This window comes from Oncorhynchus mykiss, chromosome 6, assembly GCF_013265735.2.
Source record: "Oncorhynchus mykiss isolate Arlee chromosome 6, USDA_OmykA_1.1, whole genome shotgun sequence".
In the NCBI taxonomy this organism is placed as follows: Eukaryota; Metazoa; Chordata; class Actinopteri; order Salmoniformes; family Salmonidae; genus Oncorhynchus; species Oncorhynchus mykiss.
The window spans coordinates 41,050,408-41,074,027 of NC_048570.1; the positions used below are offsets into that span (position 1 = coordinate 41,050,408).

General features: G+C 44.7%; 1 protein-coding gene across 2 annotated transcripts in view; it reads left to right on the plus strand.

The window, feature by feature from the left end:
• Positions 1-23,620, plus strand: part of efna5b (ephrin-A5b) — a 109,070-nt gene that overhangs the window by 75,029 nt on the left and 10,421 nt on the right. For both annotated transcript variants that reach the window (XM_036980124.1, XM_036980123.1), the window contains exon 2: positions 14,201-14,493. In XM_036980124.1, coding sequence (XP_036836019.1) covers positions 14,201-14,493 — 293 coding nt within the window. The remainder of the gene's footprint in view (positions 1-14,200; positions 14,494-23,620) is intronic.

The window sequence follows — 23,620 nt, forward strand, 5'->3', positions numbered from 1 at the left end:
AGTGGGTCCAGGTTGTCTGGGATGATGGTGTTGATGTGAGGCAGAACCAGCCTTTCAAAGTACTTCATGGCTACAGATGTGAGTGCTACGGGTCGGTAGTCATTTAGACAGGTTACCTTGGTGTTCTTGGGCTCAGGGACTATGGTGGTCTGCTTGAAACATGTTGGTATTACAGATTGGGTCAGGTTTGAAAATGTCAGTGAAGACACTTGCCAGCTGGTCAGCTCATGCTCTGAGTACATATCCTGGTATTCCGTCTGGCCCTAGCTGGCCAAAGTTCAGAAGTTCAGGAGTACCCCATAGAGTAAGATGTGAACAGATTGTAATTTCTGCCCCCCAAGACCTGACCTAGCGCCCTCCTTCCCTGTCCTTCCCCTGGTGTCTAATCTGAACCAGGCCAATTACTAGCTATGGATCCCAAGATCCAATCAGGGCTGGTTGTCATTGAGGTCATGTATTGAGGTACTGTGGAGATATTGTGGGGGATGTTTTTTCTCATTCAATGAGGGCGGTACAAGGCTAACAGAGCTCAGAATTTTGGGTGGAAGTATAGTGAAAATCAGCGGGGTGACATACACACAAATATGCAGGCACGTATACACACACACACACACACACACACACGCACACTTTTCGCTCATGTTCATATCTCTGCTTTTCCTTCATAATGAGGCTGGGTTTTCCCTGCTTTGAAACTCCCCCTGATATGTTAGTGAGGAGCAAACAGCAATGAAGTGTTATTATTCTTTGCTACAAGGTAATCTTGGGTTTTATCAACAGTAAGATAGTCTGAAATGCTTTACTACAGCATAATGTAAATTATGGTACTGCTATCATACGGCTGGTATTTCAAATAGTATTGTAATTCCACCCCACAGATTACAGTGCCGGACTCTATTTTTGCCCCCCCCCCAAAAAAAACATTTTGACCAATAGTGTGTGCCATGGTATTGTTATTTCTGGTTCATTAACAGTGCCTTGTAAGAGACTATATTTGTTGCACCTGTGAGTGAGAATGCTATACCAATTTAACTCCCATGTGGTTATAGTACCCCATCAATTTGTATAGGGGACAGATTGGAATGGCAGCAAGTCTTGCACCTTAAACGGTTGAGCTTTTTGCCATGTCCTTTTGGTCTGTTTTGCCCTGTAGTCGCTGGAAGCCTTCTGATGTACAAGTGATATATAAAACACCAGATATTCATTAATATACTGTAATGTGTAAACACTTTACCCAGCAGCCAACCTGCTTACACCAATCTCTTGTAATTACAGTAAAATACTGTGAAATACAAACCCCTCCCCTCAATTAATTTGATTAATTCATGTAAATTACAGTAGCATTTACAATAATAAAAAAAAAAGTATAACCCAGTCAATGTTACCGTATTGTGCTATGTATCATTACACAGTACTTGCTTTGATACCGTATTTATATTCAGTAGGTGTACTGTAATGTGAAATACAGAATTGTACTTGCCACCAGCTGCCTGTAAGCTACTGTCAAATTCACAGTAACCCCTTTACAGTGTTTATAACCTACTGCTGTGGGCCTCTTACTCACCATTTAACCCCCCACACACAAGCCTGACAGGTTCTCTGCAGGAGGTTGACCTTAAAGGGTGCGGTCAACACCGCATTTAGCAAACAGTCGCACGCAGGCGTTCATCCACGCACACACACACACACACACACACACACACACACACACACACACACACACACACACACACACACACACACACACACACACACACACACACACACACACACACCAAACGGAAGCTCTTACAGGAATGAGGAATTAGTAGTGAGGTAGTGAGGTGCAGGTGAATGAGGTGTAGGTGACAGCCCCCCCCCCACCCCACCGACGATAATGCCGTTTATTCTACAGGAGTTATGACTGTCCCCATGACCCTGTCACCACACTCACTCACCAAAAGCAGAGAGATACACAGTGTCCTTCTGGAGTGTCAGAGGGACTGTTAAAGCTCTCCGTGCTGCTCTCCCTCTTTCTCTGTCCGACCTCTCCGTCGTTCCCACGTCACGTCCAGGGGATGAGGCGGCAATCTCGATCTCCCGCTCTCTCCCTCTCCCTTCTCTCCGGTGGATGTTCTCTCTGTTCCACAGCTGCTTTTAGCAGACGGTGCTCTCACAATACGACCTATATGCATTTACTCATTGTGCCTCTCTGAGGAAGGTGTACACACACACACACACACACACACACACTCAAATGAGACATCTTGGGAGGAGACACAGTCGTACATTACCAGACGGTGCTGTCGTGTGTGTAGGGACCAGTGATACTGTTACCAAGCACTTCCATCATCTTTAAATCACCATCTGCTTTTTTACAAACACAGCTTTTGAACGCTCAACATATGCCAAGGATATTATCTCTGCCTGTAGTCGTGGCTTTGTGACAAGCTGAGCTGTGGCGTAATCGTGGATCTGAAAGCGTTGTTGACTCGTCATGTGGGGTTGACAGTCTTCTAAGTGTTCATCTGTTTACAACATTGTTCCTGTTTCATCTTTAGTCCCTCAGATTGCTTACCTGCTGTTCTTCTTCCAACAGCTTCACTACACCAAACTTGTCCGTTTGGACTTAGTAGGAGCGGTTAAGTTGTGTTTGAGTGTGAGCGACCTCCACACAACGTTTCGAGCGAGGCCTGTGCCATCCTAAATAGGAATTGGATGTATAGACCGGCCACAGCCAGAGAATGCCAGCTTTAAATCACTGATATGGCCACACCCATAAGCATATAACTGTTATTTCCCTGCAGAATAATGGCACACATTTGTTTCCTTCTGGCTCGCTCTTAGAGTGTTATACGGCTGTGGCAGCCTGTAACAGCCCCCCTCCCCCACACACACACATAAACACCTTTCACAGTTTGTGAACTGTGAAAGGGGTTACCTTTTATGAAAGTGGTGACATTATAACATCCTGACACAGCTCCATGGCAACCTGCTCTGAAGGTCAGTGTGTGTGTCTTCCGCTAGCAGTTCAACTCTGTTCTGTTGGGGTAATGATCATTGCACTGACAGGAATCACCGCTCTGCTGATATGAATTTCTCTCTCTCTCATTCTTCTCATCTCACCCTCTTTTCTCTTTTCATCCTCTCAGCCTGTCTCTCTACCTCCCACCCTCCCACTCTCTCGACATCACCTCAATCGCTCATTCTCTTTCTCTTTACTTCTCTCCCACCCCCTCCCTTTTCATCGTCATCTCTCCCAGGGAAGGGGAGAGCAAGGTATTGAGAGGGGAGGGAGGGCACGAGAGCGAGCAAATGTAGAGGGACAGAGAGGTGAGTTAGTTGAGAAAGAGAGAAGGAGAGGGTGAAGGAGTGAGGTACAGAGTGGCGCTTGTGTGGTGTTCACTGTGCACAGGTGGGCGACAGGTGTAATTACCTGCAAAGTGGAGACAGGTGGGACAGACAGAGAGAAGGGGGAGAAGAAATAGAAGGATAGGAGCAGGGAGGGAGGGTTGGCCACAGATGTCCCTGTGTGTGAATTGGACTCTCAGAGCAGGTGGGCTACAGGTGTGGCTGAAAGAAATAAAGACAAAAGAGAGAGAGAGGGGGGGAGGACGGACGGAGGAGGAACTGATGACATGACATTTTTACACCAGGTGTCAGCAACCAGACCGGGTATAATGAACGAGAGTGGTCCTCGTTATATAAAGTCAAATACATACTTGTCTCTCGCATCTGTTTTGAAATGCTTTTTCAAGTGAAGATATTCCAACGTTTGAATTTAGGAGATTGCTTTACTTCTGACCTTGTTCTGATGAGGTTACGCAACAGAAACACAGGAAACGGCACTAGAAGGGAACACGGAGTGATTTGCTACTTCCCAGTGTTTAGACCGTAATGTACAGTACCTGGAACAGTTTGTCCTTATCGCCACTCATCTACAGCTCTAAACACATCTATTTCAGAGCAATGTTTGGACCAGTTGTGTAAACTAAGTAAACTAACTGACGTTGATATGTGTTTTATACTTGATTATGCCTTGAATTGGTCGTTCCCAACAGGAGTTTACAATGACACACACTCAAGACACACACACACACACACACACACACACACACACACACACACACACAGATTGTTTTATAACGATAAACGGTGTGGCAAATAAAATCTCTGCTCTAGTTTGTTGTACTCAAAGTTGAGGTCATAGGGAGGGCGAGGGGTATGGATAGAGGCACGGGGGAGAGAGAGAGAAGGACGGAGAGATACAGAGAGCCTTCAGTGACTTTGTCTCCTGCTTTATAATCTGATGGAGGCTCTGTGAGAGCATTGTCGATTAAGGTATTAGACTTCTATTCCATATCGATTTGCCCACACACACACGCACACCCATGCACTTGCAAACATGTCAAAGCATATTTACAATTGGATCAGGTCAATAGGAAGCATGGAAAGCTTGGATGGCAGGATGTTGGGGGGTGACATTTTTCTACCACTTCCTTGGTGACGGGCCAGGAGATAAAGAGGGCCTTTCAAACTCACACACACCAGTGTTTTACTGTAACTGAGCTAACTCTAAGCTTTATATAGGAAAATATCTCTTAAAAACTTCTCCACGTCATCCATATCTACATACCCTGCCAGCCTATACCCTCTGTGCAATTGACAGCTGCCAAGTCCCAGACAACTCCCCAGAATGAAGGCGAGAGAGAGATGAAATAATCCATCATCAAATATTATTTTCTTCCCCTGAAGAAAGCTGCTAACTTGCTGCGATCCAGGAGTCCCCTCTATGAAAAACACATGTCCACACTATGCATTCCTGTGTGTGTGTGTGTGTGTGTGTGTGTGTGTGTGTGTGTGTGTGTGTGTGTGTGTGTGTGTGTGTGTGTGTAAAACAACCCCAGCTCAGGTAATATGGTAACTCTATATGTCTGATTTCCCCTCTCTCCCTGTCAATCAATAGGCCAGTTAGACAGCAGGGAATGTAGCTGTCAATCACATCATAAATGGACCTGTCACATGCTCCAGTGACATCACACTGAGTCAGAGCAGCACTGACAGTCAGAGCAGCGCTGGGGGAAAGTTTCCAAAGCAGTGTGGGAATGTTTGGCGGACTCTGCTTTGCTTTTGACTCGTGTCGTACACTTGTTCGCATCCAAATCCATGTGGGGCTTCATGGCTAATGCTATCAATTCTGCCAATGCATTTGATAATGAAACAGCTTAACTGACTGACTGTCTTTCCTCTTTTCACACTTGCCTAACCCCCCCCCCCCCCCTTCATTCTCTAGTTCCGACTCCAATCCACTTTTCCAACCGAAAGCACACGTGTAATTAGCCAACTGCACTAACTGGAGTTGCCTAGTTATGTGTGCTGTGGGCTGGGTCAGAGCTGCTCTAACTGGTGTTTTAAAAAATAAATTATTTAACCTTTATTTAACCAGGTAGGCTAGTTGAGAACACATTCTCATTTGCAACTGCGACCTGACCAAGATGAAGCAAAGCAGTTCGACACATACAACAACACAGAGTTAAACATGGAATAAACAAACATACAATCAATAATACAGTAGAAAAATCTATGTACATCATGTGCAAATGAGGTAGGATAAGAGAGGTAAGGCAATAAATGACAAGTGACAAGTGAGCTGAGATAAGGCTGGGCTTTACCTAGCAGAGACTTGTAGATGACCTGGAGCCAGTGGGTTTAGCGACGAGTATGAAGCGAGGGCCAGCCAATGACAGCATACAGGTCGCAGTGGTGGGTAGTATATGGGGCTTTGGTGACAAAACAGATGGCACTGTGATAGACTGCTTCCAATTTTACAGTCTATCCAGACACCTAGGTATTTGTAGTTGTTCACATATTCTAAGTCAGAACCGTCCAGAGTAGTGATGCTGGACGGGCAGGTGTTGCCTAGTTATGTGTGCTGTGGGCTGGGTCGCTGCTCTAACTGGTGTTGCCTAGTTATGTGTGCTGGGTCGGAGCTGCTCTAACTGGTGTTGCCTAGTTATGTGTGCTGGGTCAGAGCTGCTCTAACTGGTGTTTCCTAGTTATGTGTCATGGGTCAGAGCTGCTCTAACTGGTGTTGCCTAGTTATGTGTGCTGGGTCAGAGCTGCTCTAACTGGTGTTGCCTAGTTATGTGGGCTGGGTCAGAGCTGCTCTAACTGGTGTTGCCTAGTTATGTGTGCTGGGTCAGAGCTGCTCTAACTGGTGTTGCCTAGTTATGTGGGCTGTGGGCTGGGTCAGAGCTGCTCTAACTGGTGTTGCCTAGTTATGTGTGCTGGGTCAGAGCTGCTCTAACTGGTGTTTCCTAGTTATGTGTGCTGGGTCAGAGCTGCTATAACTGGTGTTTCCTAGTTATGTGTGCTGGGTCAGAGCTGCTCTAACTGGTGTTGCCTAGTTATGTGTGCTGGGTCAGAGCTGCTCTAACTGGTGTTGCCTAGTTATGTGGGCTGTGGGCTGGGTCAGAGCTGCTCTAACTGGTGTTGCCTAGTTATGTGTGCTTTGGGCCGGGTCAGAGCTGCTCCCGGCTAAACACATTCAATGTGGATTCAAGTCAACAAGTATAACACATGTGCATACACAAAAACACACAGGTACGAATGTACACACACTTACAAGGCAAACTAGTCCTAGTTAATGGTGTGTATAAAGTCTCCTCTACAATTCATCAGTAAAGTATAGCAGCAGAATCCATCTTGGCTAAGATTTAGGATCCCAGCAGAGAGCGAAATGAGAAAATAGAGTGTAAGGAAGCTAGCAGCGCACTTCCTTTACACACACACACACACACACACACACACACACACACACACACACACACACACAACCTGGCCTGAAACAAATGCACCTGTCAGCTCTGTGTACCTGCCAGCGGCTGGAGCACTCATCTGGGGCTATGAGCGTGTGTGTGTGTGTGTATATATTATATTGTGTGTGTACCTTTACCAGGCCTCCAGTGTCACGAGCTCTGCTGGTTGGCTACTGTGCAGCAACCAAGCGTTTGCCCCAGAAAGACTATGTAAATTACGATCGCCAGAATGGTCCCCCCCAAAATATGTGATGCCCGTTTTGGCCTCTAAAATGTGTTTATTATGATCAAGTTCGATCCCTACAGCAAATGATTTTAAAGTTCAAGATATTTAATGAAATAGTGATGCATTCTGACTGCTACATTTGTCGTCACACAGGACCAGGTACTGACACAAACCAATCACGGGCCTGCAGGCTACGAGGAGGCTCCAGGTTGACTCTCTCTGGCAGGATGAAAATGACTACATCGACCATGGTCCTTCAACTAGCTCTCACGGTCTCGCGTTTAGAATTAGACGTTCATCCATGTTTCTCAAAACGTCAAATTTCAAAGGGGTTCCAAACGTTATGTTAAGGTTAAGTTTAGGCATTAACTCTGAAATCTTAAAGTTAGGCATGAACTCTGACCTAGTTAAGGTTTGGGATAGGTTTAAAAGAAAAATCTAAATAACAACGTTCTATCGCTGGATTCGAACATGCCGCCTTTGGCAGCGGAGGCAGATGTTTGCCTACTTAAAGGTAACGGCTCACCATTGCCCCTAGTGGCCATCTTCCGTGTCATCTCTCGACGTCCTCAGAAATGCATGGACGTCAAATACTGACTTGTATCACGGATGACCTGGCTGGATCCTTTGCTAGTTACGGCCACTTTCACCAGGATTCTCAGCGACTCTTGGTTCCATTCAGGCCCATTCAGAAAAGTGGCGCACTTCAAATATTTCCGGCTTCATGCTCCATCGGGAGTTTTCCATAGGAATCTGTGGATGACGTCAGCACCTATCACCATCTACTGATTTTACACTCTACAACCTTGTAGACAAATGTAAAACGGTGTTTATGTTTGTGTGTACACTACCGTTCAAAAGTTTGGGGTCACTTAGAAATGTCCTCGTTTTGGAAAGAAAAGAAAACATTTTGTCTATTAAAATAACATCAAATTGATCAGAAATACAGTGTAGACATTGTTAATGTTGTAAATGACTATTGTAGCTGGAAATGACTGGTTTTTTAAATGGAATATCTACATAGGCGTACAGAGGCCCATTGTCAGCAACCGTCACTCCTGTGTTCCAATGGCACATTGTGTTAGCTAATCAAAGTGTATCATTTTAAAAGGCTAGTTCATCATTAGAAAAGCCTTTTGCAATTATGTTAGCACAGCTGAAAACTGTTCTTCTGATTAAAGAAGCAATAAAACTGGCCTTCTTTAGATTAGTTGAGTATCTGGAGCATCAGCATTTGTGGGTTCGATTACAGGCTCAAAATGGCCAGAAACAAATAACTTTCTTCTGAAACTTGTCAGTCTATTCTTGTTCTGAGAAATGAAGGCTATTCCATGCGAGAAATTGCCAGGAAACTGAAGATCTCGTACAATGCTGTGTACTACTCCCTTCACAGAACAGCGTAAACTGTCTCTAACCAGAATAGAAAGAGGAGTGGGAGGCCACGGTGCACAACTGAGCAAGAGGACAAGTACTTTAGAGTGTCTAGTTTGAGAAAGAGACGCCTCACAAGTCCTCAACTGGCAGCTTCATTAAATAGTACCCACAAAACACCAGTCTCAACGTCAACAGTGAAGAGGCGACTCCGGGATACTGGCCTTCTAGGCAGAGTTGCAAAGAAAAAGCCCTATCTCAAACTGGCCATTAAAAAGAAAAGATTAAGATGGGCAAAAGAACACAGACACTGGACAGAGGAAGATTGGAAAAATGTGTTATGGACAGATTAATGTAAATTTTAAGTGTTTGGATCACAAAGAAGAAAATTCGTAAGACTCAGAAACAATGAAAAGATGCTGGAGGAGTGCTTGACGTCATCTGTCAAGCATGGTGGAGGCAATGTGATGGTCTGGGGGTGCTTTGGTGGTGGTTAAGTGGGAGATTTGTACAGGGTAAAAGGGATCTTGAAGAAGGAAGGCTATCACTCCATTTTGCAACACCAAACCCTGTGGACGGTGCTTATTTGGAGCCAATGTCCTCCTACAACAGGACAATGACCCAAAGCACAGCTTCAAACTATGCAATAACTATTTAGGGAAGAAGCAGTCAGCTGGTATTCTGTTTATAATGGAGTGGCCAGCACAGTCACCGGATGTCAACCCTATTGAACTGTTGTGGGAGCAGCTTGACCGTATGGTACGTAAGAAGTGCCCATCAAGCCAATCCAACTTGTGGGAGGTGCTTCAGGAAGCATGGGGTGAAACCTCTTCAGATTACCTCAACAAATTGACAACTAGAATGTCAAAGGTCTGCAAGGCTGTAATTGCTGCAAATGGAGGATTCTTTGACGAAAGCAAAGTTTGAAGGACACAATAATTATTTCAATTAAACATCATTATTTATAACCTTGTCAACGTCTTAACTATATTTCCTATTCATTTTGCAACTAATTTCATATATCTTTTCATGGAAAACAAGGACATTTCTAAGTGACCCCAAACTTTTGAACGGCAGTGTATGTCTGAGTGGCTTTTCAGGCTTTGCTCAGTATTAAATTGCCTTGTCATGCATACAGTAATATGCCGTAGGGGTAATTCTATGCTTTAATAAATGCATCATTTTGAAGATGTAAAGTGTGGGAAGACTGTGTGTCTGTGCGGTAGGTTTGCTATAGATTTTTAAAAATCCTTTACATGAGAACGATACAGCCTTTACCAGCCACACCATTCTGCCTTGGTAATTGGTTTCCCTCCTCTTCCCGCCTTCCTTTACAAGTCTTTCTTTCTTTTCCCTCTGCTCTCACCACTTGCTATCCCCCTATCCTTCTCTCTTTCTTACACCATTGTTTTTTTAATCAATCCTATAACAGCAGATGAGCTTCTGCCGGTCTGGGCAGGTGGAGAGGGAGGGAGGGAGGGATCAATAGCGATGTAGATAGGGTGGGACGGAGAGAGGGGGGCATGGGGGCTGGTGGGAGAGGAAGATGTAATGAAAAACTATTTTCCCTTTTCCTCTCTCTCTTTCCTCTCCTCTCTTCTCTCTTCTCTCTACTCTCTCTCTCTCTCTCTCTCTCTCTCTCTCTCTCTCTCTCTGTCTCATCTCTCTCTCTCTCTCCGCTCTCTCTCGCTGTCTCTTTTCTCTCCTACGTCTGTCCGTTCCACTGTATGATTTCTCTTTCTATACAAGTCTTAAAAGTGGTTGGAATGACACTCTCTCTTTCTCTTCTTCTCTCTGCACCCTTTGTTTCTCTTCCTCCTTCCTTTTCTCGGTCTGTCGTCCTTGCTCTGTCTCTCCGGCGGCTGCGCTGAGCTCTTGAGCGGAGGCTGATGGGAGCTCATTGGGTGCGGTGTGTGTGAGCGATGTCACTGGACTGTGTAATTGAAATGGAAATAAGCCAATCAGGGACTGGTGTGGTACGGTACCTTACTCTGCATGCACTCCACTGTTCCAACTCTCCTGACTCTGAGTGTGTTTGTAGGAAGGAGCAAGGATAGTTTTTGGCCCTGCCGAGGGGATGTGTTTGAACGGTGTAATCAGCTGGTAACAAAAGGTTTAAACACCTAACACACACACACACACACACACACACACACACACACACACACACACACACACACACACACACACACACACACACACACACACACACACACAGGGTGCTTACGAGACCATTTCTACCCCAGGACTGTGTTGTGACCTGGAGCTCTCTGGCAACAGCTGTAGCATAACAAAGACATGCAATTATCATGGTTTGACAATTAGCCTGCCATCCACTGGCGGTTTTTAATTACCCTGCTAAATTACCAGGGCATCAAGGACTCTACTCACCAGACTGGAAAAGTGTTCTACCCGTCGTTAGAGGTGGAGGGTGTCAGAGGGGAAGTGTGTGCCCGGGATGGCTCGGAGTAAGAGAGTATTAGGGGCAGTTACAAGGTGTGTGTCGGGGGTTAAGGACTCTCAACTCAAACACTCGACAGGGGAGAATTATTCTTGGAGTGTGTGTTTCTCTTCTGCCGATTCAATTTGGTGTATAGTGTTAGAAGATTTTCAGGTTATTAGTACACACACACACACACACACACACACACACACACACACACACACACACACACACACACACACACACACACACACACACACACACACACACAGGGAGTGCCTCCTTAGAGCTGTAATTTACATTGTGTTATGTTTGCGTGTAGCAGTGGTATGTACAGTGTAGCTTCCTCCACTCATCACCAGCCTCTCCATCGACCTCCACTGCACTCCAGCAGTATTCTATCGCCTTAGACCTTTTCAACTGACACATCAGTTGTATTTAGCTTTTTACGATGACTACGATACATACTTTTCTGCTTGATTTATTTACGTGGTACTTACACCTTGTATGTGAGAGGCTGGTGTGTTTTGAAGACCGTTCTGTGTTGAATAACTATTTTCCCGGTGAATTACAGCATTGTTTATAAAACCCCACAGTCAATCGCGTATTGATAAACACGAAGACATTAGGACCATGAAAAAACATGAACAATATTTTCTATTCTACTTTTAATTAACCTGACGTTTAGAGAAGACGTTTGACACAGAGGTAAAACAATCTGTCTCTAAGATGTTGAACTAGTAGGTTGTGTGTATAGATTGACTGAGGAAACTAGCTTTCACTCACTCACTCACTCACTCTGTTGTATCTGCTACTATTGGCCCCCCTCTCTTCTGTCCCAGTGCCAGACCACCTTTTGAACTGATAGCAGGGAGGTGTGTGTGTCCTGCTCAGTCACCCAAACATCCTCTGGTTAATTTGCAGTCCAGACCATTGTCTCTACAGCAGAACCAAGGAATGGGGGGAGACAGTTGATCCATCTCTCTCTCTCACACACACACACACACACACACACACACACACACACACACACACACACACACACACACACACACACAGCAGTTTGGTGGAGTGCATGGAAACCATGGTGCGTGTACACACAAACAAGCACATGTACACACACAGCAGAGAGGTTGAGCAGTCGAAGCGTGTGTTGTGATGATTAAATCAGTGACATTTAAACCAGAGGAGATGCCTTGCTCTACCTGTGGGTTTCAGTGACATATTTTAAATGAGATGTTACACATGAGATGCTGCCTGCCCTAAAGGTAAACAGTCTTACTCAGCTATTTATTCTAATGAGTAAACACAGGAAAACCCCATTAGACGCTAGCATAAACGTCACACAAACGTTCCAACTGTACACACGTTACATACCCCACACACGGGTGCACACACACCAAACAGATGGTGTCAGTCAGAGTCCCCAAGCTAGCCCAATCTCCACTAGTAACATTGTGTTAGTGAAGGCTTCCATATAGAATGTGATACTCCACAAAGCGAGAAGGACTATCAAAGGCTATTCTCCCCCTCTCCCTCCCCTAATGACTGGGGAGTAGTGAAGCAGCTGTGTGTGTGTGTGTGTGTGTGTGTGTGTGTGTGTGTGTGTGTGTGTGTGTGTGTGTGTGTGTGTGTGTGTGTGTGTGTGTGTGTGTGTGTGTGTGTGTGTGTGTGTGTGTGTGTGTGTGCGTGCGTGCGTGCGTGCGTGCGTGCGTGCGTGCGTGCGTGCGTGCGTGCGTGCGTGCGTGCGTGCGTGCGTGCGTGCGTGCGTGCGTGCGTGCGTCGTCCTCGTCAGTGTGATTATTAATGCAGCCCGGGCCACCTTTATCATCATAACATCATCAGCAGTCTGCTTACTTTGGCCGACTCTCTACTCTGTCAGAGGGAGAGAGTTTGGGGAGAGGGAGAGATGAGAGGGGCAGAGGATAAAGCCTAGAAGAGAGGGAGCGCAGAGTGTTCTAAGTGATGTCTACGTCCCGTGAACAAGGATGAGAGGGTTTTCAATTAAAAGTTCTTGTCAGGTCTCTCCTCTTGCCAGACAAAGACTGATTCCCAATTAAAAATCCAGACGTATCAAAGGCGAGGAGGAGAATGAAACTCTGTTTTCAGGGGTTAAGTTGGGTTCGGTGCCCTGAGGTTAGAGTCCGCTTGCCCCATACCCACCCCAGAACTAAACACACCCACACAAATTGCTTTCCTTGTAGGATGTTAAGGCTAGATTCAATGGAACCTCAGGACAGGGGTTTGTGGACAAATCAATAAGGAATCCAGAACTTAGCGTGTGTGTGTGTGTGTGTGTGTATCAGATGAGGGCATTAGAACCTCATGGCCTTCTGTAGTCTGTTGTGGATCAGTGGAGTTATAAACATGCCTCTCTGCACAGCCTTCTGGGGGGAAAAAAACACACGCTGTATTTTGGTATCGTTTGACATTTCCTGCTTCAACTCTCTCACATCTCCACTAATCATTTTCTCTCTGGAACCCTCGGTCTGAGTTTTTCCTTCACTCTGTTTTCAAAGATATATTTTTTGTCTTCTTTTTTTTTTCTTCCGGTAGAACTTTCTGGCATCCGAAAGAGAGAGTTGTTGTCCAAGTAGGACTTTTCAGTGTGCGAATCACCACGCCGGGGAGAAGTGGTAAATATGTGTTGCTCAGATGGATTCAAAGACAAACCTCCTCGTTCACTGAAGCCACGTGACGGATATCTAAAGAATGTTGAGATCCAGCCAGTGCTCATAAAACATGTCATATCTAAACAAATTCATCAACACAAAACATGGAGAAAATGTTAACAGGACTGTCATGTTTATGTTTTTGTGTGTGTGTGTGTGTGTGTGTGTGTCCGTGTGTTTTACAATGGAGGATGTTCTAGTACTCTCCGGTGATCTTGTTGATATGAACTGAAGTGGAAGTGGGAGTGGGAGTGAGCTCACCTAGTCACATTGACTTCTGTGACCAGCACACTGTGTACTGCAGAAACGTGTTTAGGACCGTGAATGTTAACTCTACTTTTAAAGAACCACAATCAATCTCTATTACTGTCTCGAGCAAAGTCACTTCCTTGTTAAAAAAAAAAAACATGTTCTTATTATGTAATGTACTTTGTGTTTGTGATTGACCGTGTGTAAAGGCAGCCAAACATACATTCTCATTTGGACCCTAAACGGACAGGTTCTTTGAGCTTCTGGAACTTTTTGAGGCACTTTCAATAGTGTCCGACTGTTAATGAGTAATCCACGAATTCATTCCGTTCGTTCAAATGAAACGATGGCTGATTTTAATCTTCCATTCTAACTGTGGTTGAAGCCCTTCACTAGTCTTCCAAACACTAACGCTCTCGTCCTTGGTTTCTGTCCCAATCAGGTTCCACCGTGGAGACTACCACATTGACGTGTGTATAAACGACTACCTGGACGTGTTCTGTCCCCACTATGAAGACACGGTGCCGGAGGAGAGGACGGAGCGCTACGTCCTCTACATGGTCAACTACGACGGCTACAGTACGTGTGACCACACCGCCAAGGGCTTCAAACGCTGGGAGTGTAACAGGCCTCACTCCCCCAACGGGCCGCTCAAGTTCTCCGAAAAGTTCCAGCTCTTCACCCCCTTCTCTCTGGGCTTCGAGTTCAGACCAGGCAGAGAGTACTACTACATCTGTGAGTACTAACGTATATCACCATATACATATGTAGGACCTTCATTTTAGGCGTTTTGCTCCATCAGGAATAGAATCCTGCAGCAACAGGAAATGTGAATTGTTTGAATTATAATGAATGTTTTTATAATGAATGGGTTGATGCATTTTTCGTTAGGGCAAATCCAGTCTGACATTTTTAAGTGGAAATTACTCACTTTTTAAGCTTTTTTTTTACACCTCGAATACACTGCAAGTTTGCATTTCCTGCCGTGCAGGAAAATTCTCAGCAACAGAAGAGGGATCAAATTACGATCCTGCATCTGTGTGTGAGAGTACTAGAGAGTAATGTCACATGTTGTACCATTACGCGTTACAGTTGAAGTAAGACTGATGTCGGAGGGGAGGGCGGATGCAGCCCTTAACGTGTTTAGAATTGTATTAAGCCGTCTCAGAAGAACAACCATTTCACATCCAAGTTTATATTAGAAGAATATGATACTTCAAATTGGGTCTGGTTTGTTAGGAAGTCTTGGCAAAGCTGTCATAAAAAAAAAACAACACATTACTCTCTAGAACTCTTTACTGGACTGATCCACTTCACTATGGGCCTTTGTGGAATATATCGTCTATCTCAGCTCATTTTCTGCCTGTTACACAGGACACAGAGCCCTAACCCCATATTACAGGAACTGTGGTGTGTGTTTGATAGAAAACAGCCTCTAACAGCCTTGACTCCTCACCCCGTGTTTTTACAACCTTGCGATTAGAGGAGACACTTGTAGACTCACATTTCACTGCAGCTTTTCATTTAGAACACATTGCTCCTAGAATGTTCTTCCCTAAAAAAAAAAAGAAAAGGGAACGGAATCCTCTGGGAGACTGATTAAGACAAATTTGAACATTAGAAGTGTTCCCTGCTGAATAGTATCCCATGCTTCGTAAAGAATGGCAGTGAGGGGTTACTCTTCATATTACGATGTGAGGTTAAACAGCCCAGAGGTGCTGGGGTTTCATGTGTCATGGCTGTGGAGAGGTGTGTGTGTGTGTGTGTGTGTGTGTGTGTGTGTGTGTGTGTGTGTGTGTGTGTGTGTGTGTGTGTGTGTGTGTGTGTGTGTGTGTGTGTGTGTGTGTGTGTGTGTGTGTGTGTGAGTTCGTCTGAGGCTGCCACCCCAGGGAAATCAGTTTTTTTTTAGCAAAGCTGGGTGATGGAGTTGGGCTGAAAGTATCACTTTGCTGCTGCTGAAATATGCTTGTAGTTGGACTCACTGATTCACTGCACTGCCAAATACCACCTCCACACACTGTCTCCTAAACCGCGTACTCTGACACCAATATGTCTATTGATGTACTGAGATTTTACTTCAGTGTATTGTTTGTGTGTGTGTCCTGTTTGAGATCGTACTGTGTGGATCAACCAAGGTGTGAGGTTAGAATATGCTACTTAGCGTATGTAGAAGATCACTTCTACTTTTTCCTCCAGAACTTCTGGGTCGTTCCACCAATTCGGTGGCCTTTTTAAGAAGTTGACTTTCACCAAATGTTTGCATTCTGTCATAAAGAGCACATGTTCAACTTCATACTTCATTTCCCCATCTCAAGACGTTTAAAATTTTTTTTTTAGAGGAATATCTCAAGAGGTTAAATTGACAAACAGGAATATCTTAAATGAGCCATAAAACCCCTTGTGAGAGGGGGGGTGGAAGCTTGTTGTGTGCGACAGGGAGTGTCGCACAGAACATGAATACGTCATAAAACATCGCAAAACTGTCTATCAACGGATAACAGGGTTGACGTCTTACGCTCGACCCGCTCGGTTTCCCACCACAAAACACCAGAAACTGCAAACAACACAGAGCTACCGATGTGGGCTGTAGCCACGCAAGAGACCAGACTCAGTACACATGACACCTCCGTACACTGAGTGTACAAAACATTAGGAACTTTTTCCATGACAGACTGACCAGGTGAATCCAGGTGAAAGCTATGATCCCTTATTGATGTCACGTTGTTGAATCCACAATCAATCAGTGTAGATGAGGGGAAGGAGACAGGTTAAAGAAGGATTTTTAAGCGTGAGAAGGGCTTACCAAGAAACACTTCCAAAAGGACTAATTCAAGGTTAAAAGGAGTTGGCGCACTCCAAAAAAAAAAGCAACTATTTATTTAATCCATTTGTACAGGATGTGGACAGGTGACTGATGTTTCGATGTCAAGCTAAAGTCTTCCTCAGGATTTTTAAAGACAATTGAGACATGGATTATGTATGTGTGTCATTCAGAGGGTGAATGGGCAAGACAAAAAAATTTAAGTGCCTTTGAACAGGGTATGGTAGTAGGTGCCAGGCGCACCGGGTTGAGTGCGTAAAGAACTGCAATGCTGCTGGGTTTTTCACATTCAACAGTTTCCCGTTTGTATCAAGAATAGTTCACCACCCAAAGGACATCCAGCCAACTTGACACAACTGTGGGAAGCATTGGATTCAACATAGGCCAGCATCCCTGTGGAACGCTTTCGACACCTGCTAGAGTCTATTCCCCTTGACGAATTAAGACTGTTCAGAGGGCAAAAGGGGGTGCCACTCAATATTAGGAAGGTGTTCCTAATGTTTTGAACACTCCGTGTCTATTGTCCATTGTTCATTATTTGCCATGGTGTCATCACTGTTCAAGTGTTCTGGACCATAGGCAATATAATTAAAACAAGTTCAATGCTCAGCAATAATATAATATTGTTCCTTGTTGCCAAACATGGGGGGGGGGTGTCCTCATCATTGTCTTATGCTTAGGCCAGCATCATAGCCATAAGCTCGGCTGTGTGATTGCGAACATTTCGCCGCTCGACTTCGAACCTGTGGATCCGTACAATCATACAACGAGAACCATTGCGGAGTTGACCCGTGTGGTACGCAATGTTAATCAGCGGTATGGGATCCAGCTCCTCCTGCTCAAACAGTTCATGGAAAAGATCACTCATGAAGGGAGTTGGGTTGCCCACTTCCACACTAATTTCATGTCTTGTGACCTGCACATAGAATTTACAGGAATGAGTTTCGAGTGATTCTGTTTTCTCTTTTAGGAGTTTGATTATCCCTTCCAACTTAGCTTGCTCTGTTTCCAGGTCATGGAGTTGTACCTCTGTCGCATTGGCTGTCTTCTCCAGACTTTCCACGTTAGTTGAATGGGTATCCACTTCAGCAGCGAGCACTGCCAATGATTCATTTACCGGTTTTAATTGTAAGTCGGGTGCAGATACAATCTCCTCCAAAACAATCTCTCGTATAGTAGCGGCCAGCTCTTTCTGATGTCTGGTGTTATGAGCCACCTTGTTCCCGCAAGTGAATTGTGGACAGACAAATTCTAGCTGCTGAAGCAAAATAGACCTGCTAGTTATTTACTGTCACACATTTAATGTCCAACACCTTAATATGATGCTTAGTATTGAAAAGTTTTAGGAAATAAGTCTGTTAACTCATAGTAATTTGCTAAAGAAAGCCACGATAAGGCCACGTGTTTCAATGCATGCCACCGGAACCCTATCATGTATGACATTCCATGGAGTGTGTAAACTTATATTTTTTATTACCATAGCATTTTTGTATGTTCTCTATAGTAATATACTTGAAAATGTATAAATTGACCAATTCGGCACATTTGGGCAAACTCCTGGCAGACTTGATACAAAATATTGTGCAGTAATGTAATTCTTCATTGGATCAGTCTGAAACTTTGCACGAACACTGCTGCCTTCTGGTGGCCAGAATCTAAATTACACCTAGACTCCTATCTGAAAGTATGTCCTTTCTCTTTCAAAGATGATAAAAAAAGCATGTTTTTTTTGTTTGTATTATCTTTTACCAGATCTAATGTGTTATAGTCTCCTACATTCATTTCACATTTTCACCAACTTCAAAATGTTTCCTTTCAAATGGTATCGGTGGCGCAGCGGTCTAATATACTTCATCTCAGTGCAAGCGGCATCACAACATTCCCTGGTTCGATTCCAGGCTTTATCACATCCGGCCGTGATTGGGAATCCCATAGGGTGGCGCACAATTGCCCCAGCATCGCCCGGGGTAGGCCTTCATTGCTATGCAGGACATTTTAAACTTGTAGTGTATTATTGAGGTGTATTTGAGGTTTAAAAAGGATTCTGAAGTTTGTCATTTCCACTTTGACATGTCAGACATGGTTTTCCCTTGCGAAAAACGTCTCAGCCCCTTTACAAAATGCCCATTAATTACAGTATAATTCACATTTCCTGTTGCTGCAGGATTCTTTTCCTGCCGTAGCGAACTGGCTCAAATTAAGATCCTCCATCTGCATTTTTTGGTACGGTATCATTTCTGACAGTTAAGGACAAGCTGCCAAACAATCCCAGACATCTTTCCCCATGAAACATGACCCCTGCCTGGAGTGTTGAAACGGGCAGGGGATATCAGTGGGATATTATTGGTAGATCTACACACAAGTCTGTTTTATCCATCATCACCATTTATGATGGAGGCAGTTAACCTGACAGCCAACCAGGGACTCTCTCTCTCTCTCTCTCTCTCTCTCTCTCTCGCTCTCTCTCTCTCTCTCTCTCTCTCTCTCTCTCTCTCTCTCCTTTATTATCTCCACCTGTTTCTTTCTTTCCCTTTCCGAAGCAGTCGAGATGGAGGGGTTGCATTACAAAAACCTCCCAAATTCTTGAATGTTGGCCATTGTCAGCATGACACTAACCAACGTTTAATTCAGCTAATTGGCTAGGCCCGCCGCTAGCCAAAACCCTTACCTAAATAACTAACTGCCTGTGTATGGCCAGTTGTCATGAGCTAACACCAGCTGCCATGACTATATATGGTATTTATGTCTCATATGCCTGTTCTATGACGGTGCTATTAAGCCTCATGGCAGCAGGTCAAAAGCTTCTTAGTAGAGTTTTCTGTTACAGACTGCTTGCCTTGTCAGCCCTGATAGAGCTGAGAATCACAGTAGAAATGGCACGTCGCTACTCATTGCGTATTCATTTCCTTGTGTCATTCTTTTTCGACTCTATCTCTCTGCGTTGTTGGGAAGGGGCTGTAAAAGTAAGCATTTCGCCGTTAGTCTACAGCTGTTGTTTACGAAAGCACGCGACAAATACAATTTGACTTGATCGGAAGGGAGAGGGAAGGGAAGGGAAATCGCCACGGTTGGAGTTAGATGAGGTTTAGGGTTAGACACTTCCCCCTGTACGTTTTATTTCCAACCGTTTTTTTCTCATCCCGCTGAAAAGATACCGGTCCAGAGTGCTATCTTAAATTACACTCCAACTGATAGGCTACCCATAGAACACATCCATTCTGCTATACAATGTCATATTGCTTTCGATGCCTGCGGCTTCATTGCTCTCTGAGTGATTCCAGCGTGTCGCCTCTCTGGCCACTGCTGCGGATATTAAAGTCATCCACCATGAGCTCTGCCGACATGTGATTTCCCAATGCTTTTGTGTCCAGATTGAACATCTGTAAGACATAGGGGGGGGGGTGTTTGTTGATTGGATAGAGTATAGTGAAGAGAGAACAGCGGAAGGGGAAAAAAATTACATCTGTATTATAGTAATACTCTTTTCTGGGGCATGTTTACTCACAAAGGCCCCAGATTGACCGCAACGTCACCAGCACCAGCAACACCTTCATCATAGCTCTCATCCTCCTCCTGATCCTCGTTAGCAGCATCAGCAGCAGCAGAAGCATAGCCGTTATGATCCTCAGCTGCTTCTGAAATTCATTTGCTTCATGAGTAGCTTACATCATCATCAAAATCACCATTGTATCACCAGCATCAGTGTGAACAATTTGTTACACATCTGTCTTACTTTCAGATTTCCATACAACACCTACTGCCATCACAGAGGTCAGGCATACCGTAACTACCCGTATACATATATATATATATTCAACTCTACAGTATACGATTTAGCACGTCGTTTTAGAATGATGTGTTTTCAGTCAACGTTCGCTTAGCTTGCTTCCAAATCTGGAGAAATTGTTTTGTGGATGTTGCCGAGGGGATATTGTCTAGCATGAAAGAAGCAGACAAGTGAGAGTGATATTGTTAAACATTCTTCAACATGACTCTTCCCAAAAGGACAGCGGTGAATGGTTGTGTTTTTGTTGAACACAGCAGTGGATGCCATTGAGAACCTGTTGATTGGACAGGTTCCGCTTTCTGACAGGGAGGGCACTGTGTGTGTGTGTGTGTGTGTGTGGGGGGGGGGGGGGGGGGGGTAATAACCACACTACAGGAGGCTCTAGAAAACCCCTCATTTGCATTCAAAAACATGCAGAGCATAGCAGACCAGACAGATGATTGCGGGAGAAGAAAACCCAGTGGCTGTTTAACAAGACTGGTGGGGGATGGGGGCATGTGAGTGTGTCTGGCAGGATAGCTCTGTATATTGTGGTTGGTATAATGTTGAAGAAAAATGACATGATATACTGTGTGGTTTGGGATTGGAAATATGGACAATACATATGGCTGGGGAAGTAATGTGGTGATGTCGTGCTTATTTTGGGGCATTCGTGTTGAGGAATTGCAAAGGAATTTGAAAGTAAATAATCATGTAATTGAATTTTGGCATTATCCTTCTTCAAAAATGCGTATTATATTAATTGCAATGGAGAGAGGAACTCAAAGCAACCACCGTGATTTACACTGAGTCTCATAATGAATTGTTCTTTCAGTAACTCAAGGAGCTGAGGGAGATGGGCTGGGAAAGAAATGCCCGCAGACCATTGATTGATTCACTATCTGGTCCGTAGATGAAGATTAAGATGTTAAATTATATTCTGACGGAGAAACGCCCGCTAATGGTGTTTTCGACCTTTGGGTTCGGTGCGGGCGAGGGCTTGATTTGTTGCATCTGTGATACAATTATAAAGAGGAGACAGAGTTCTGCTGTCAGGTGCTTCAACAACACAAACGGCTTAATCAAAGCTAGCAGGTCGCGGGGAATAAACCCAAATCGAGACCATGATTCTTCATTTTTCGTTGCCAGCCGCAGCTCTCTTTTTAGAGGAGCTGAATTGTCTATCAAGTCGTAGAGGGAGAGAGAGGTAGAGAGAAACAGAGGGCTAGAGTCAGTCGTAACAGCATGGGCCAAAACGTTTTTTCTTCTTCCCATGCTTCCTTTCTTTCTATAAATGAGTGAGAGTGGGTGTGAGTGAGAGTGGGTGTGAGTGCGAGAGTGAGAGAGTGAGTATGCAAAATGCACTGCCTGCAGGAAGCCATTTAATGTTACTCACATCTGCAAGCAATTCAGCAGAATACTGGATTAGCTGTGATTGAGTTACGGCTGTGGCGTGTCGGCCACTCTGACAGACGCTGCTAAGGAAGGGATGGGGAAGGGCAAGGGCAAGGGGAGCGCTTCCTAGGTCAGAAGTCAGCCAGCATTGGCGGCTTAAGTGAACCCTGCAGATCAGGGAACGCTGAAAGCAGCATCTTTTTCTAATATAGAGAATCTGTGGAGCGATTTTAATCTCAGAAGGGCCCAAATCCAATATCAGAAGAGCGAGGGTTGAGAGAAGGGGAAAAAAAGTGTCTGTGAGTCGATGCGATGTGTGACGAATGGGAAACTAGCTGGTGTCATCAAGCAGTTGTCTGCTATGAGTTATGTTGCTCGTATTGCCTTCGTGGACTACACAGTGACAGAAAACATGATCCGTCACTACTATGTCCCGTGAACAAGGATGAAATGAGTTCTCAGGTGCGGAGTTAGAAACAGAACAGATCTGTCTGATTGACCTGACAAAAACCAGGTAGGCCATGGTCAAAAAACATCAGCCGTGCTCGCAAATGTCAAAACACTACAGTACGGCATAATCTATAAAGTGCAACAAGATACACAGCTGGATCGTTACAGTAAGTGGTAAGCCAACCTAAGAACATCGTTTTGATGTTCATTTTCAAAAGGATTGTCTTGCACACACGTGATTCAAGACGCAAGGCATAGCCGTTCTGTCGTGCTTGTGGTATAGTATCATGTACCCTATAATGCAAGTCATACAGAGGCACTATTCTGCGGCAGCAGGAATGGATGGTATATATGTACACAATAGGTATATGTTTTTAGGCTGAAGGAGGATGCATAATAGTCACAGAGGGCCTCTGCATTTCCATTCCTATGGGTGAGTAGGAAACCTGGGTACAGACATGATAATAACTCAGGCTCTACCCATTCATGTGAAAAATCATTCCTGTCATCAGCTCTCAGAAATGACTCAACAACATGAAATAGTGTGACAGAAACCACAGTCAACCGCTTGGACTCAAATGCATTATTATAATTTAGATAGATGGGTTACTTTCTCTCCTCTCCTCTCCTCTGTAATTCTGGGTCATTTCCCATCCCTGTGTGTCACTGTTCCTCTCCATGGCGGCTAGCCCAGTGTGCCTGCCCTCCAGACAGCACGTTACACTCCCTCCCTCCCTCAAACACTACCAGAGAATGGCCGCCACCCAACTGCTCCCCTGGGGGGGCGTCTCTATTGGCTGCCGCTAAGGTTCCAGTCACAGAACACAGCCACTAATGACCCAGCCATCAGAATCCTCATGGTTCTGAGGCCCCCCATTTAAAAAATTAACTGGAAACAGTTGTCCAGCGAGCTGTCTGCCTGGCTGGCCAGACTTAGCTAATCAAAGGAGTGAGGTAAGTAATGGAACACTTGTTGAAGGAAGAAAGGAGGGAGGAAGATAAGGGGGAAAAGGCTCTAATCAACAAACTAGCGTTTGACCACCAATAATGTAATTATCGCTTTTGTCCCTGGGAAAGAGTAATGGCGCTTCGCTAATGCTGTGAAAAGCCTGGAAATAAGAGAAACGAGGACAAACTAGGAATCACGTACTAGACAATGACAGTTTTTCCACATATATATAAAAAAGATGAAAAAGTCACCAGAATCAAGAACAACGTCCTCTATCTCTCACTGCGTCCCTCTCACTTTCTCTTGCATCTCTGAGCCAGTAGCATGAGGGATGAATTGGGTTCATATTTGGCACCGGTTGAAAGATGTGAGGAAATAGCGAAAGGCTTTATATGCTTTCCACGGCCTCCTCCCCTCTCTCCTCTGACCCTCATCCTCCATCCATCCTTCAGTACCGCCTATTGTGATTGGACTATAGCAA